General features: G+C 41.1%; 1 protein-coding gene across 2 annotated transcripts in view; it reads right to left on the reverse strand.

Moving 5' to 3' along the window:
* Positions 1 to 17,207, reverse strand: part of LOC140467239 (ankyrin repeat and BTB/POZ domain-containing protein 3-A-like) — a 43,006-nt gene that overhangs the window by 9,372 nt on the left and 16,427 nt on the right. For both annotated transcript variants that reach the window (XM_072563470.1, XM_072563471.1), the window contains exons 3-11: positions 12,550 to 12,754; positions 11,250 to 11,402; positions 9,934 to 10,099; positions 7,698 to 7,787; positions 6,992 to 7,093; positions 5,366 to 5,453; positions 2,138 to 2,273; positions 1,478 to 1,698; positions 961 to 1,136 (exon numbers count right to left, since the gene is read on the reverse strand). In XM_072563470.1, the coding sequence (XP_072419571.1) occupies positions 961 to 1,136; positions 1,478 to 1,698; positions 2,138 to 2,273; positions 5,366 to 5,453; positions 6,992 to 7,093; positions 7,698 to 7,787; positions 9,934 to 10,099; positions 11,250 to 11,402; positions 12,550 to 12,754 (1,337 nt within the window). The remainder of the gene's footprint in view (positions 1 to 960; positions 1,137 to 1,477; positions 1,699 to 2,137; positions 2,274 to 5,365; positions 5,454 to 6,991; positions 7,094 to 7,697; positions 7,788 to 9,933; positions 10,100 to 11,249; positions 11,403 to 12,549; positions 12,755 to 17,207) is intronic.

Here is a 17,207-nt window from a genome sequence, read left to right on the forward strand (position 1 = left end):
AAATGTAACACAAAGACACTGCATCATATTAATCATTTGGTCTGTACCCAGCTCATTCAATACTAGGCAGAGATACTCAGCTCTCAACACTCTTAGAATCCTTATGTTCAGTTCTGTCAAACAATTAAAAACTTCACATACTACATTGTAGACCAAGCACTGTCCAAGCTCACTATCACACATTTATGGAGATTGTAATATCCTCAATGAGTTTTGTAATGCTTTTCAGCTATCACAATTAAGCACTTATTTTGAAGCAATATATTAATCCTTTTAATTCTTTTAGTCCGGCTGTGTCACTGAATATATTCAAAGGCTGAGTTTGACACATTTTTTTGACACAAGTGAGTCAAGAATTATGGCAGGAAAGTAAGGCCATAATCAGATCAACTGTGAGCTTACTGAATGTGACAGCAGGTTTAAGGGGCTACTCCTACTCCTGTACCTACTTCTTACAATCTTATGGGTCTGCAGAGGAGTTGGTTACAAGGGGATTTATAATGTGTTATAACTTTATAAATGAGAGAGTGCAATCTGTACTGATGGTAGAGGAGACTAAGAAATTCATATTTTGTTGTCAGAGTCTGCTAAATTAATACCTGTAACAGCCAAAACTGTTAGATTGAGATTTATAATAGCAGAGACAGGCAGATAATATTGTTGTTCGCTCCACCCTCCTCTCTGACCTATCACCTTTATCCCCACCTCCACCCACCTATCTTGGCTACCTTCTCCCCAGCCTCACCCCCCTCCCATTTATCTCTCCACCCTGAAGGCTCCCTGCCTTTATTCCTGATGAAGGGCTTTTGCCCGAAATGTCAATTTTCCTGCTCCTCGGATGCTGCCTGACCTGCTATGCTTTTCCAGCACTACTCTAATCTAAAACTCAGATTTCCAGCATTGCAGTCCTCACTTTTGTCTGGATAATATTGTTGGGTTGAATGAGGACAAAAATTGTACCTTGCTCAGGCGGAATATGTCAAACATGAGGGTGAGTCCTTGGGTGATCATTTCTTGACTGTATACATCCTTCACAGAATCAAAGTCCTTGAGCAAGTTCAGAGTTATGGTCCACTGCCGCTTGATCAGTGATGTTTCCAGGGACTTCAGCCAGGAATGTAGAGTCCACAGAACACCTTGGGGTGTGAAGAACAAACTCTTAAGAAAAGAGAAGGCTTTCTCTCCACTCCTCATCCCCACCATCTCCACCACCTCCAGTGAAAAAGCTACAGATCTTTACCTGAGGCACAAGCATACCTGACATGTACATATTTTACATAACCACAGCACAGGTAATTGGATCAAGTCTGTAATCTATAAAAAGATGAGCGAGGGTTGAGAATTATTCAATTCACTACGGTACCAGACAGGCCAGAGTTTCCAAAGCAGCTAAAGAGAGTGCATGATAAGAAGAAATCTGTTGTGAGAGTTTAAAGAGAGGTTACTGTGTTAGCATGTGATGAAGTACTGTACTCACCATGGTTGTGTAACTCTACGGTGATGTCAAGGTAATTATGTTCAGCACTCTGATTCAGGGCATCGCGCAGAGCTTTCCTCTGAGCTTTACTGCTGCGATTTACCCCAGATTTCAGAGCCTGCTGGTTGCTGATCTCGGCCCCTTCAGCAAGGATGTCCTCCAAGGACATAATGTCACTTTTTTGGGTGTCTGGCTGTGACAGAAGCTTCTGTAACACATCCCTGAGCAACAATGTAAAACAGAGTGTGTTAGCAGAAAAATACAAAATATATATTTCCATGTTGTATGATTCTACGATTCCATATAACTAAATACAACACTGCACTTTAATCAGTGAAAGACAATGTATCTTTGACTGGAAGTGATCAGCACACAGGGCAAACTACTCACGAGTACTTCCAGTCCCTCATTAAAAGGTTTCCCAGCTATAGCTATATCTCTCTATCACACCACACCCTCACTATAAAACTCTCAGTTATGGCACTGTCCTTCTCATTCTGATCATAGTATATTGTTCTCAACTGCAATACCCACCCTACCCTGCAGCAATCACAGGCTAAGGAAAATTCTATAAACTACCACACCCCAAATACAGGTTCTCTGATACAACAGCTTCTGTTACTCTCACGTAGAAGAAATTAGCCTATTCTCATATCTCACCTGCGTCCATGGGCAGCAGCCTGACTGAAGGGGTTAGTAATTCCTTGCAGAGATGCAGTAACTCCATTTTTACCAGTGGATCCAGCCAGGAGATCAGCTCCTTTCGCCAATAGCAAACTGACCAGATCTAGGTGACCTGTAAACAACAGAGTGAGAATAAGAAGGGCACAGTAGATAGAGGAGAACAGGAGAGGGGGCATTCCTCAGCAAGGGAGGATATTATCTATAGGTATGGTGAAGAGATAGTTTAGAATCTATGTTTAATAGAGAAAATGGCATTTCATACCTTAGTTTATATCAAAATACTCATTCACAGGTCGATGGCATCACCGGCCAGGCCAATATTTATTGTCCATTCCTAACTACCTAGAGGGTAAGAGTCAACTGTATTGCCATGGAGCTGGAGTTACATAGGCCAGACCAGGTAAGGAAGGCTGTTCCTTTCCCTAAAGGACATTAGTGAACCAGATTGGTTTTTCCAACAATCAGCAATGGATTTGTGGCCATCAGTCAACTCTTAATTCCAGATTTTGTTTTTTACCATGGTGGAATTTGAGTATGGGTCCCCAGATTATTACCTGGCCTCTGGATTAACAGTTCAGTAATAATACAACTAGGCCATTGCCTCTCTCTATGACAGGGAAGGTCATCTTATAAAGTGGGATATACGGGGAAGATATCTTGTACAATTTTGTTGGAAATGGCTTCTTATACATAGTATGTAGTATAAGAAGAAAAGGCATGTTAAACACAGATCTAGACAAGGACATGTGATGTTTGCTTGTTTTTAAAAAAAAATTATTCATGTGATGAGAATCATCAATAAGAAGGGCACAGTAGATAGAGGAGTACAGGAGAGGGGGCATTCCTCAGCAAGGGAGGATATTATCTAAAGGTATGGTGAAGAGATAGTTTAGAATCTATGTTTAATAGAGAAAATGGCATTTCATCCCTAGTTGACCTTGAGAAGGTGGTAATGAGCCCACTTCTCAAACAGCTGCATTCCATATGATGTAGAGACACCAACAGTATTAGGGAGGAGCACCACTGAAGGAACAGCAATATAGTTCCAAGCCCAAATAATGATGTGTGACTTGGAAGAAATTTGAAGATAATAATGTTCCCATGCATCTGCTGCCCTTGTCCTTTGAGAGTTTTCAAAAGTATTGTCAAAGGAGCCTCGGTGAGCTGTTGCAATACATTTTGTAGATGGTACACACTGCTGCCACTGTGCACCAGTGGTGGAAATAGGGAATTTGAAGGTGGTGAATGGAGAGCCAATCAAGTGAGGTGCTTTGTCCTAAATTATGTTAAGCTCCTTGAGTATTGTGGGAGCTGCACCCTTCTAGGTAAGTGGAGAATATTCCATCACACTCCTAACTTGTGCTTTTTGGATGGTGGGCAAACTTTGAGAAATCAGATGAGTTATTCACTGTAGAATTCCCAGCCTATGACCTGCGTTTGTAGCTGCTGTATTTACATTGGTGGCTTCTGACCAATAGTAACCTCTAGAATGTTGATAAGTGTGGATGTCAGTGATGATAATACCATTAATTGTCAGACAGATGGTTAGCTTCTCTCTTGTTGGATATAAACATTGCCTAGCACTCTCATGATGTTCAGACTAATGTTGAAGCCTAAATGTTGTCTGGGTCTTTCTGCATATGGTCATGAACTGCTTCAATATTTAAGGAACTAGAAAATAATATTGAATGCAGTGCAATCAGCAGTAAACACTGCCATTTCTAACCTTATTATTCAGGGAAGATAATTAATGAAGCAGCTGAAGCTGGTTGACCTATGAGATAACCTTGATGAACTACTGCAGAGCTGTCCTGAAGCTGAAACCACCAAATCATCTTACTTTGTGTCGGTTATTACTCCACCAGTGGAGAACTTTCCTCCATTCCCATTGACTCTAGTTTTTCTGCAGCTTCTTGATACCCAACCTTAACATCAAAGACAATTGCTTTCACTTTGCCTCTGCAAACCTGCTTCATCATTCATGTTTGGACCAAGACAGTATCCCGTGTCTTCTGCCATTTCTTAATATCACATACAGCGAGTTGAATCAACTGAAGACTGACACCAAGTTGGGACTTCAAATATGCTGAGTTGGATCATCTACTCAGCACTTCTGGCTGAAGATTGTTGCCAATGCTTCACCCAATTCTTTTGCACTGATGTGCTGAACTCCCCCAACATTGAGGTTGGAGATAATGATGTACCTTCTTCTCTGGTTCACTACCATTTACGTCTGTTTGTGACTGAATTGGACAGTGTAGAAGTAATCTGTTATTTGAGGAATTGCTGTGCTATGTCGATCACGTGCTGCTTCGACTGTACGGCTGCATGTTTGCGTTATCTTGCATTGTAGTTTCACCAGGGATGGACAATAACCTCTCACCCAGCCTGTGTTACCACATTTCATAAAAGAGTAAAACGTTGCCATCTCATTTTTAGGTATAGTGGGTGGTATACTCTCCTGCCCTTGTCATTGAAATTCCACCAATTGTTCAGCTTGATGGCAGTGGGAGAGTGGGGGAATATACCAAGTCACATAGTTATAGATTGTTTCAGCTGACTCATGGATGTCTAGTTTTCTGTTGTCAGAAAAATCAGATCTGTTCTAAGTCTTTCTTATTTAGCATAATTGTAGCCCTGCACAAAATACAAAACATGCCCTCAGTTTGAAGATGGGAGTTTTGTGCATATGGACAGTATGGTGGTCACTTATATCACTGCTGTCGTGGACAGATCTATTTGCAATAGATAGGCTGATGAGGACAAGGTCAAGCAAGTTTCATTCCCTTGTATTGGTCCTCTCACCACTTGCTTCAGATCTAGTCTTGCAGCTACATCCTTCAGGACTCAACCAGCTCGGTCAGTAGAAATCCAAGGAAGGGACTGTGCTTAAGAAAGTAATCTAAAAAACAGGATGCAACTTCTTTATGATGCAGCCTTTTTGACATGACCCGAGATGGGATGTTCAATTCCAATTTACAACTTAGTTAAAAATTCAGATAATCTTTTCCACATCACCAAACTGTGATCTATTATTAGGGCACTTGCTTTAATATATACACTGACTACAGCACAAATGTAAAAGGTACAGAGGCAACCGAATGAAAGGCTTCTGTCATCAATGCAACAGATCTTGCTGAAAGTGTCAGATCCACTCTCTCTATTCCCTTCCCAACACTGACCCTTCCCCTAGCTATTGTGTACCTGCTGCGGCTGCCAGCTGTAGAGGTGTTTCAGACCAACTTCCTTCACTAACACAGCCATCGACGTGGGCCCCAGCATCCAATAGCAACTGCACAGGCACACAAAGAGAATGTCACACAGAGGACAATATTGCAAGTGTAGACTTAATCACTTACATAGAATTACACTCAATTACATACAGAGAAATAATATTTACAGGCAAAAACAGACAGGCCATTCCACCCTCTCTGTCTGCCTTTAGCTCACCTGAGAATTCTCCACTTTAATTACTTCTAGTCCCATCAAGTCCCCGTGTCCCTTGGTTCCTCCCTGCATGATGTAAACTCTAGTCCCCTCTGCCCTCTGTATCCCTCCATTCCTACCCTGCCTACGTATCCTTCCAATCACAAATTGTCCCTGTCTCCCTCCATTCACAGCCTGCCCCCTCCATTCTTATCTACTCCATGCGAAACGTCATTCTTCTGCAGTCCCTTTTTTAGTTCTATAATATCCCTATCCATCGGATTTCACCCTGTGCCCACCATTTATGTCCTTCTCCATCAAGTATGCAGCTTGGTCCAGTTGAGGTATTTTAAAAAAGCAAGGTGATTGATTGGATGGAGACAGTGAAGTGCTTCTCCAGTAAGGGTGTGAGAATGGTTAAGATAACAGGAAGACTAGAGTTGGGCTGTTCAGAAGTGAAATACACAAGTTGTGGAAAACAGAAACTTCCAAGTGTTGAGGGTGCTGGTCTTCAAATGGAATTTTCAAGTGATCGATTTTGTTCAATCAATCTAGAAATTATGAAGCTAAGGCTGATAAATGGATTTTATAATCTAACTGAATAACAGAACGAGCTCAAAGGGATGAATGGTCCAGTTCAATTTATGGTCAATGATAAGTCGCAGAAGGTTCATTGTTATAATGGTGCTGTTGAATGTCATGGGAAGTTGGTTAGATCTCTCTTGCTGGAGCTGGTAATTGCCTGACAATTGTGTATCGTGAATTAGCCCACTATGACGCAAGCCTGAATGTAGATCAGGTCTTGTTACATATACATAGACAGACTGCTTCAGTATCTGAGGAGTCATTAATGATGCTGAGCACTGTGAAATTTGTGAACATCCTCACTTCTGACCTTATGAAAGGAGGGAAGGTCTTTGATGGAGCAGTTGAAGAAGATTAGGTCAAAAATAGGCATGAATGCTTTGCATTCACCTGAAAGGGCAATCAGAGCCTTGGTTTAAATTCTTACGGAACTAGCATCACTGACAATTGTGTGGCACTCCCTCAGTACCGCACAGGAGTGTGAATTTAATTTATGAGATCAAGTATCTAGGATGGGATTTACAGAGACAAACATCAGACTCAGAACAGTGTGATTCACTGAGACATGGTTGACAACATGGAGAAATGGAGAGTAGTTATATGATCTGGGGAGATGGGTTAGCCCCAAAGAGAGCAACAAATTTGATGTGCCTAACATCCTTGAACTGCTTCTAAAAACCCTGCCCTTGAGGTAAATCAAAATCTCTCAAACAATGGCACAATCTCCAACATCTGAAATTACCCTTCATTAATCCATGGGAAGTTGGAAGTACTCAATGTTTACTCAACTAAATCTACAAAATTGACACACTCTTGTACCTGTGTGATTGACGGATGACCAAATGCAACTGCAAAAGTGAGAGCAGTCCAGTGTCTAGTCTCTGTATGGACAGATGGGCACTGCTGAGAATAACCTGGCACCTGAAAATCAAGCATGACAGTTTAGGAATTTCTCAAGCTTAGCAAGTCAGTGTAGAAATAATCAATATTTAGTCTGTTTGAACACTGGATCATTGTTTATATAGAGGCATCCAAATTAAAGCTGACATTTCATTAAACATCAGGGAGATCAGGTATAAATAGTCAAACATAATTTGCTGTGACACTGTGTCAGGGTCCAGGTTTAACAGGAATATCCCGCATTTGGACTAGGGTTGATTTGTTATACGTTCACCCCATAGGTTACTCTTGTGAAATGCGATGACTTCTTTGGATGCACTTTCATGTGAGTGCAATGTGCCAATTACCACGATGGCACAGTGGTTAGCACTGCTGCCTCACAGTGCCTGAGATCCAGGTTCAATTCCCGCCTCAGGTGACTGATTGTAGAGTTTGCACATTCTCCCAGTGTCTGTGTGGATTTCCTCCGGGTGCTCCCACAGTCCAAAAATGTGTATGTTAGGTGAATTGGCCATGGTAAATTGCCTGTAGTGTTAGGGGAATGGGTCTGGGTGGGTGGCGGGTCAGTGTGGACTTCTTGGGCTGAAGGGCCTGTTTCCACAATGTAAGTAATCTAATATCTTACCTGAATATCAATTTCTGCTCCAGAGGTTAGCAGGACCTGAACCATGGCCTCATCCCCACTGCTCGCTGCATACATCAGTGGAGTCAATCCCTGAACAGAAGAAACAGCATTTGATCACCCCTGGTAAATAACCAATTCTGAGGTTAAGCTGTTCACAGGGTTCATGCTCAAAGGCAAATTTTAGAGATCACTTTCACACAAAGGGAGAAGCAGAGACTAAGTAACACATTACCGTACTAAGTTGATTAACTCAATTCTTGCTCCCATAAAACATGTGCAATTTATCAAATGCAAGTTTATACTGCACTACAAAACACCCCCAAGGGTTCAGCAACTGTAGCAGAAATGAAGGTGGCTGAAGGGAACATTCATATATTTGAATAATGAGGCAGAAAAGAGAACATTAGTCCATGCTGGGTTGAGATGTAAACCAGGAAAATGCAGTGTCAGTTGGATCGATGGCATCGTGAAATATCACACAACAAGAGATACCACCTGTCTCATCAGATACTCTGGTGAAGTATGAAGTATATCCTGCTTACAGTAAGCATCATGGAAATGTGTGGAATGTTGACTTTGCAAGGAGATGTGGTCTTGTCTTGTTCCGGACAGTGATTAATGGAGGTACAGCAACTTGAATGTTGCACTGATGTTCAATCTGACCTCTCCTATTCTCCATGTGGATGAACAAACTCACTTTCCATCTTGCCTGTTGAGTTTATGTAGACTTTTATCAGATTCCTCTATTTTTTAAAAACATTTTATTCAGAAAAATCTGATTAATACTGGCTGCTACATTCAGACAATGGCATCGTAGAAAACAACCCTTAATGTACATGATGTTTCATCCTGGGTTTGAATGCACAACTGAATTATCAATTTGACTTACTATTTTCTTAACTGAAGTGTCTGAAAACTCAGTTAGAGGCAACATTAATATATGTCAACAAGAGTGCATCAGATTCTAAAACAGGCAATAATTAAACAGTTGCCCACATACTCATGATTGAAACATTTGGAAGGGATTAGATTAGATTCCCTACAGTGTGGAAATAGGCCCTTCAGCCCAACAAATCCACACAGACCCTCCGAAGAGTAATCCACCCAGACCCACTTCCCTCTGACTAATGCATCTAACACTATGGGCAATTTAGCATGACTAATCCACCTGACCTGCACATTTTTGGACTGTGGGAGGAAATCAGAGCAACCTCACACAAGGAGAATGTGCAAACTCCACACAGTCACCTGAGGCTGGAATTGAATCTGGGACTTTGATGCCGTAAGGCAGCAGTGCTCACCACTGAGCCACCATGCCGGATTAGCTGCTATTTCCTGTTCTCCGAAACTGAGAAATAAAACAAGAGCTTTGTTCCCCATTTTATAGTAATTTCATTACCCATACATAGTTAGTCAGATTTTACAATTCATTTAAGTGATTGAGTTTCTTGCTTTAGGTCTTCATGTTATCAAATAATCATGAAGGCCCCACTCCTAGTAATATCCTTTTCCAACGTTTTCTCACCAACCTTTGCCTCCTATCTTCACATTTCCTGAATTACTCAGGAAGGAGTGGCACTGCTGATCAAAGCTAGTATTATATTTGCAGGACCCAGTTTAAACCAATTCAACCTACTAATATGTTTTAACCATAAATTAACAACAGCTTATCGGTCTTTGGTGCATATTTCAGACAATATAAAATTATATTTGGATTAAATAATCAGAAATTTACAGCACAGAACAAGACCCTTTTACCCAATGTGTTTGTACTGGTCAAAAGCAACCCCTAACTATTCTAATCCCATTCCCCAGCATTCGGCCCATAGCGAGTGCACATTTAAATATTTCTTCACACTGTAGGGAATCTAATCTAATCCCTTCCAAATGTTTCAATCATGAGTATGTGGGCAACTGTTTAATTATTGCCTGTTTTAGAATCTGATGCACTCTTGTTGACATCTATTAATGTTGCCTCTAACTGAGTTTTCAGACACTTCAGTTAAGAAAATAGTAAGGCAGTGAGTTCCAGATTCCCACCTCTGGGTTAAACCATTTTCCTCACATCTCCAGTAAACCTTCAGCCCCTTACCTTACATCTATGACCCTTGGTCAGTAATCCTTTCATTAAGGGGACAAGTTTCTTCTTGTTTATCTTATCTATACCCCTCATCATCATGTTCCCTCTCAATCTCCTCTGCTCTAAGGAATATATTACTGCCTGTCCTCTCCCTACCTGCTCACTAAGAGTATTGAGTCCCACTGGTCCCAGCAATGCAGCAGCTGCTTTCACCAAATCAGTGCGACCGGAGTTCAACATCTGGAAACCCAGGTTCTGTCTCAGTTTCAGTTCTGCCTCCTTGGTGTCCAGTCCACGGGATGGATATAAAATACTGTTAATCCTGTCAGAATCAAACAAAAATAAGTGAGATTCATTTTGATGTGTTAAATTCTAACATAGATTAAATTCTGTTTCCCTTGGCTCTAAGGTCCAAAATCAGGGAACACAGGCCACTTAGGACAGAGATTAGTCAGAACCTCTTCACTTAGAGAGCTGTGAATCTTTGGAATTCTCAACATCAGAGGGCTGTGGAAGTTCAATCATTAAGTTCAAGACAGAGATTGAGATTTCTATTTGCCAAAGACACTAAAGGATAAGGGGATAGCATGAGAATTACGACACTGAGCTAGATGATTAACTATGATTTAGAATGGCACAGCAGATTTATGGGGCTGAATGGCTTACACCTGCTCCTACAAGAAAGGAGTTCTTCTCAACTGCATGTATTCCTTTCAGCTCCAACGTTGAACATTAACTGGGCTGAATTTCTACAGGATCTGTGTAATGTTACTATTCCAATGTCCCATCCGAAATACTTCACAAATCAATTGTGGCTCAGTTGACAACACACTCAGCGCAGCAGTTCAGAGATCTGAGCACACAATCCAAGCAGACACTCCAATTCCATGCAGACAAAATGCTACACCAACAAAAGCTCCAACTTTCAGAACTGCCATTAAATTAAGCCCATCTTCCTTCTCAGGTGGAAGGCAAGATGCTTTCGAAGAAAGGCAGCAAGTTCTCCCCAGTGGCTGGGCAATATTTATCTTTCATTCATATCATTAAAAGTGGTTCCTGATCATTTATCTCATTGTAGTAATGGGACTTTCTTCTGCACAACATTGGCTTTCACATTTCCAACACTGGCACAACAGAAATATCCCATGGGAAGAATACTTTAACATGTCCATGTCTTTCAGAAATTTAAGATACAATTTAGGTTTTCATGATAATTGGGTAATCATTACACAACATCAAGAGTGTTGTTCCAACTGGTGAGTTGGGAACCAAGGGAATAGGATTATGTTGAATAAAATGCACCTCCATTACATCAAGGATCAGTATCAGTGGGGTTCTCCATTCTCTGTGTGTTTAACATATAAACAGCAATGGGTCATTCAACCTCTCAAAACTTTATTCAAGTAGCGATAGGCTTATCTTTATCTTCACCCGTTTATATGCAAAGTTTGAGTTAATGAAGCTTTGCTTACCGGAGTTGTCGGGGTTCACAGTCTACACCTGGAAGTAGAAGCCTGGCCGCCTGCCGAAGGTCACCAACATCCACTGTGAGACTGCATCTGTGATCCGCCTGAGCAATACATACCCTGATCCACTCAACCACCGGCGGGAGAATCTCATATGGTCTGAAGGGAAAGAAATGCACACAAAGACAACACAAGCCATGAGAACATGGATATGCATTTGACCTGGACTCCTCCTCTCTTCAGAAACTATTAAGTGGACATTCAACAAGCACCTTCTAATGGTAGCATGGCAAAGTGAACCTTCAAACATGCATGTTGTGTATGTCTCTCTGCACTGGCCCCAGGTCTGCACAATACATTCAGAGGGAGAACAGTGAAGATCTTAGAAAATAATTCTGCCCAAGTTATTTCAAACTGTGCAAGCCACGAGATGGAGACAGCATGTTCAGCTAACCTCTACCTATATTGATAATGTCCCTTGGTGTAGCACTTCTCAAAACCTTTGGGGCCAATGAAATCAATTGTCAAAATCTGTCTCTTTGGTTTATCACCAAACCCTATTACCACTCTCATAGAAAGAGGGGGGAATTTCCCGTCTCGGTTGGGAAATTTTATAAGCTGACTATACAGTTTGAACATCCGTGATTTAAGCTGCATGAACTAAGATAATGATCATCACCTCTCTTCACATGCAGGGTCAGTGGTTACCATATCTTGCATCCTACCCAACTTCAAAGATTTTTCACTTCTAGCAGCAAACATCATCCAATAAGAACTCAACAGTTATGTAAATTGTTTATCTTATCTCTGAATGGTGTTTTAACTATAAAAGATCGAGTTCAATTATACTGTTTAATCTCAGGAGCATTTGATAAATGGGCAAACCAGACATCATTTCCCTTTCACAGCTCATTGTTATCAAAACAACAATAAAGTAACTTAGAGAAACAGTGAGCTGCTGAAAGTCAATCTTAGTTTATTGGTATCTGTTTCAGTCTTTGAGCTGTGAAGGGGGCTAAAGCTAACAGCAGAGATCTGGCTTGAGTCAGACTTAGATTTATATTGTGGTTGAGTTTGCATCTCTGTTTCATGCTTTCAGAACTTTGAGGAGAGGGAGCAGCGGATTTTACAATTCTCTAATTTGTTGGTGTGGTTTAGATTCCCTAAAACATGCAAAACTGGAAATGTTCAAATAACTAAAAGTTCTGTGGAAAATATGGTGTTTTCCCAGAGTGACTCAGCTCAGCAAATTGTAGAATTAATCAGTTTGGGCATTTTTGAGAAGTTCCAATTTTAACTGTCTCACCTCTCACTGCTCAGTTTTATTAGTGGTGGCTCAGTGTTGGAATTCTCCCACTCCAGATGAGGGCAGTGCATATAGTAAAAGAGCCCATGAAACGCCTCTGGCTCCCAGGAGTACGGTCCCTTTTTGAAATGGAGCTGAAATCCCTTCCCATGGTACTTTGCACCAAATTGATGGAAGTAATACATTGCTTGTGAGACCAGGTCACCTGTGGAATAGAAGCAGAATAGTCAGAGCCAATTCCACATGACATTAGCGCAACAACACTGGGGAGAGGGGTAATGGAATCTTGTCATCAAACAGAAACTATACTGCACCAGCTATATCAATGCTGTGGCTTTCTATTCTCTCATAGGATATGGGTGCCATTGATTAGGCCACCATTTATCACCCATCCCTAGTTGCCTTTTAGAAGGTAGCGATGAGCTGCATTTTTGAGTTGTAGTCCATGTGCTGTAGGTACACCCACAATGCAGTTAGAGAGGGAATTGCAGGATTTTGACCCAGCAACACTGCAGAACAGTGATGCAGTTCCAAGTCAGAATTGTGAACAGCTTGCAGGGAACCTGCAGGTGGTAGTGTTCCACATATCTGCTGCCCTTGTCCTTCGAGATGGAAGTGGCTGTGGGTTTGGAAGATACTGTCTAAGGAACTTGCTGCCAATACAGATTGGAGACTGGGTATATTCCAATCATCTCCAAGACACCGTTCAGTAGCATGAAGGATTATATACCATATTCCTGAGATAAGTATAGCTCCAACTCTGAATGAATCCAGGATACAGAAAGACAAAAAAGCTTACATAATTGTGATCTCATCACTACAGGATGTAGACAGTATGACACAATATGTAGACATTAGAGTGGCGCTGGAAAACCAGGTCAGGCAGCATCCGAGGAGCAGGAAAATCGACGTTTCGGTAGGAACCTTCATCAGGCTTCTGCCCAAAACCTCGATTTTCCTGCTCCTTGGATGCTACCTGACCTGCTGTGCTTTTCCAGCACTACTGTAATCTTGACTCTGATCTCCAACATCTGCAGTCCTCACTTTTGCACAGTATGTAGACAGGCTAACCAGGGGTGAGGCCATATTGGATTTGGTACTAGGCAATGAACCAGGCTAGGTGTTAGATTTGGAGATAGGTGAGCACTTTGGTGATAGTAACCACAACTTGGTTATGTTTACTTCAGTGATGGAAAGGGACAGGTAATACCGCAGGGCAAGAGTTATAGCTGGGAGAAAAGCAATTATGATGTGATTAGGCAAGATTTAGGATCCATAGATTGGGGAAGGAAACTGCAGGTGATGGGCACAATTGAAACGTGGAGCTTATTCAAGGAACAGCTACTGCATGTCCTTAATGCGTATGTACCTGTCAGGCAGGGAGGAAGTGGTCGAGCGAGGGAGCTGTGGTTTACTAAAGAAGTTGAATCTCTTGTCAAGAGGAAGAAGAAGGTTTATGTTAGGATGAGATGTGAAGGCTCAGGGAGCTTGAGAGTTATAAGTTAGACAGAATGACCTAAAGAGAGAGCTAAGAAGAGCCAGGAGGGGACATGAGAAGTCGTTAGGGTTTTCCTTGATCTATCCCCCAAGGCTTTCTATAGGTATATCAGGAATAAAAGAATGACGAGAGTAAGATTAGGGCCAATCAAGGATAATAGTGGAAAGTTGTGCATGGAGTCACAGGAGATAGGGGAAGCACTAAAGGAATATTTTTCGTCAGTATTCACACAGGAAAAAGACAACATTGTCAAGGAGAATACTGTGATACAGGCTACTAGAGTAGATGGGATTAGGGTTCACAAGAAGGAGGTGTTTGCAATTCTAGAAAGTGTGAAAATGGATAAGTCCCCTGGGCTGGATGGGATTTATCCTAGGATTCTCAGGGAAGCTAGAGAGGAGATTGCAAAGCCTTTGGCTTGGATCTTTATGTCATCATTGTCTACAGGAATAGTGCAAGAAGACTGGAGGATAGCAAATGTTGTCCCCTTGTTCAAAAAGGGGAGTACAGACAACCCTGGTAATTAAAGACCTGTGACTCTTAGTTCTGTTGTGGGTAAAGTGCTGGAAAAGATTATAAGAGATAGGATTTATGATCATCTAGAGAGAAATAAGTTGATGAGATATAGTCAACATGGTTTTGTGAAGAGTAGATCATGCCTCACAAACCTTATTGAATTCTTTAAGAAGGTGACCAAACAGGTAGAGGAGGGTAGAGTGGTTGATGTGGTGTATATGGATTTTAGTAAGGCGTTTGATAAGGTTTACCACAGTAGGCTATTGCAGAAAATACGGAGGCATGGGATTGAGGGTAATTTAGCAGTTTGGATCAGAAATTGGTGAGCTGAAAGAAGACAGAGGGTTGATGGGAAATGTTCATCCCAGAGTTTAGTTACCGCAAGGATCTGTTTTAGGGCCACTATTTGTCATTTTTATAAATGACCTGGATGAGGGTATAGAAGGATGGATTAGTAAATTTGCAGATGACAATAAGGTCGATAGAGTTGTGAATCATGCTGAAGGATGTTGTAGGTTACAGAGGGACATAGATAAACTGCAGAGCTGGGCTGAGAGGTGGCAAATGGAGTTTAATGTGGAAACATGTGAGGTGATTCACTTTGGAAGGAGTAACAGGAATACAGAGTCCTGGGGCTAATGGTAGGATTCTTGGTAGTGCAGAAGAACAGAAAGATCTTAGTGTTCAGGGACATAGATCCCTGGAAGTTGCCACCCAGGTTGATGGGGCTGTTAAGGCGGCATATGGTGTGTTCACTTTTATTTGCAGAGGGATTGAGTTTCAGAGCTCATGCTTCTGGTGCAAAACTCTGGTGCGGCTGCACTTGGAGTACTATGTACAGTTCTGGTCACCTCTTTATAGGAAAGATGTGGAAGTTTTGGAAAGGTTTCAGAGGAGATTTACTAGGATGTTGCCTAGTATGGAGGGAAGGGCTTACGAAGAAAGGCTGAGGGGCTTGAGACTGTTTTTGTTAGAGAGAAGAAGGTTGAGAGGTGACAGTATTGAGACATAAGATAATCAGAGGGTTAGATAGGTTGGACAGTGAGAGCCTTTTTCCTCAGATGGTGATGGCTAGCACGAGGGGACATAGTTGTAAATTGAGGGGTGCTAGATATAGGACAATATCAGAGGGTAGTTTCTTTACTCAGAGTAATAGGGGAGTGGAATGGCCTGCCTGCAACAGTATTAGACTCACCAACTTTAAGGGCATTTAAATGGTCATTGGATTGACATATTGATGAAAATGGAATACCATAGGTCAGATGGATTTCATTGGTTTCACAGTTCGGCACAACATCGAGGGCCGAAGGCGCTGCGCTGTAATGTTCTATGTTCTAAGATACACTGCTGTTTCTCACCAAGCCTCCTTCAACAGTATTTTCTAAATTGTGGCTTCTACAACTTAGAAGAATGATGGCTGCAGTTCCACAGGAACTTCACCACCATGTTTCCCTCAACATCATGTACTATCCCAACTTAGAACGATACTGCTTTCCTTCACTGTTGCTGGGTCAAAATCCAGGAACTCCCTCCTTCACAGCAATCCCTTCATCTCATTGACTACAGCAGTTCAGGAAGGTGGCTCAGCACCACTTTCTCAAGGACAATTGAGAATGAATAGTAAATGTTGGCCTTGTCAGCAATCACCCACAAATGTACAATGAAGGAAAAAAAACACTATCAGGCTACAGGCAAGTTTGAAGCATTAGCTACAATTTGGATCAATAGTGTTGTTCAAGGACACACAGACAATTCTGTAATCAAAGTCACCAGTGCACAACAGGGCAATAATTGGGTTAAATGTTCAATCGAGAGATAACCAACAAATAATTATCCAGAAATAATTTGCCCTGTTACATTCTCATGATTAAATAGGCAAAAAAAAATCTAAATATTACAATATAAATCCACAACCCATAACTCCTTGCCTGAAACAAATTTCTCCCTCTATATTCTAAATCTCTCAAAAATTAATCTGATATCTCTGCCCACTGTTTTAGATTCCCCTATCATGGGAGAAGTCTTTTACTACTAACTCTGTCTCATCCCTTGAGAATTTTAAACATCCCTGTAATTTCATCTTGTAATTTCCTCTGTTCTAGAGATGTGTTGATGCCAGGAAGCGTTATATACACCTCAAAACATCCACATACAACCAGGGCATGTATGTGATTGACTAGAGGTTAGCAGCTCCTTTTTCTAAAAAAAAGAGTTTAAAATAGTCTTAACCCTGAATATTTTGTGATGTTTAAGTAGAATTTTCATGGTGAAATAAACTTTAAAAGAAAGTTTAACCTAAGATTTATAGAATTATGAGAATTTTCAGTTATTAATTCTTATTGATTTAAAAAAAAAGCTTCAAAGAGCATATTCAGATTTATTTATTTTCCCAGCTTTTTCATAAATAATTATGGCCACAACCTAAAACTTTGCTCATCAAATCAAAACCAACATCTGTAACCATGGTATATCACCAGAACAGGTTTATTAAGAGCAGAATGATGTTTTTAGCTAAAATAATCATTTGAAACTGTAAAGTGTTGCACAATGATTAGCCTTTTATAACTGAAACAAAACTCATTATTTATGACTTCATATCTTCTAGGCATTATAATTAATACAGTGCTCTGGGAAGGGATAAGCA

Source organism: Chiloscyllium punctatum, chromosome 45, assembly GCF_047496795.1.
Source record: "Chiloscyllium punctatum isolate Juve2018m chromosome 45, sChiPun1.3, whole genome shotgun sequence".
Taxonomy (NCBI): domain Eukaryota; kingdom Metazoa; phylum Chordata; class Chondrichthyes; order Orectolobiformes; family Hemiscylliidae; genus Chiloscyllium; species Chiloscyllium punctatum.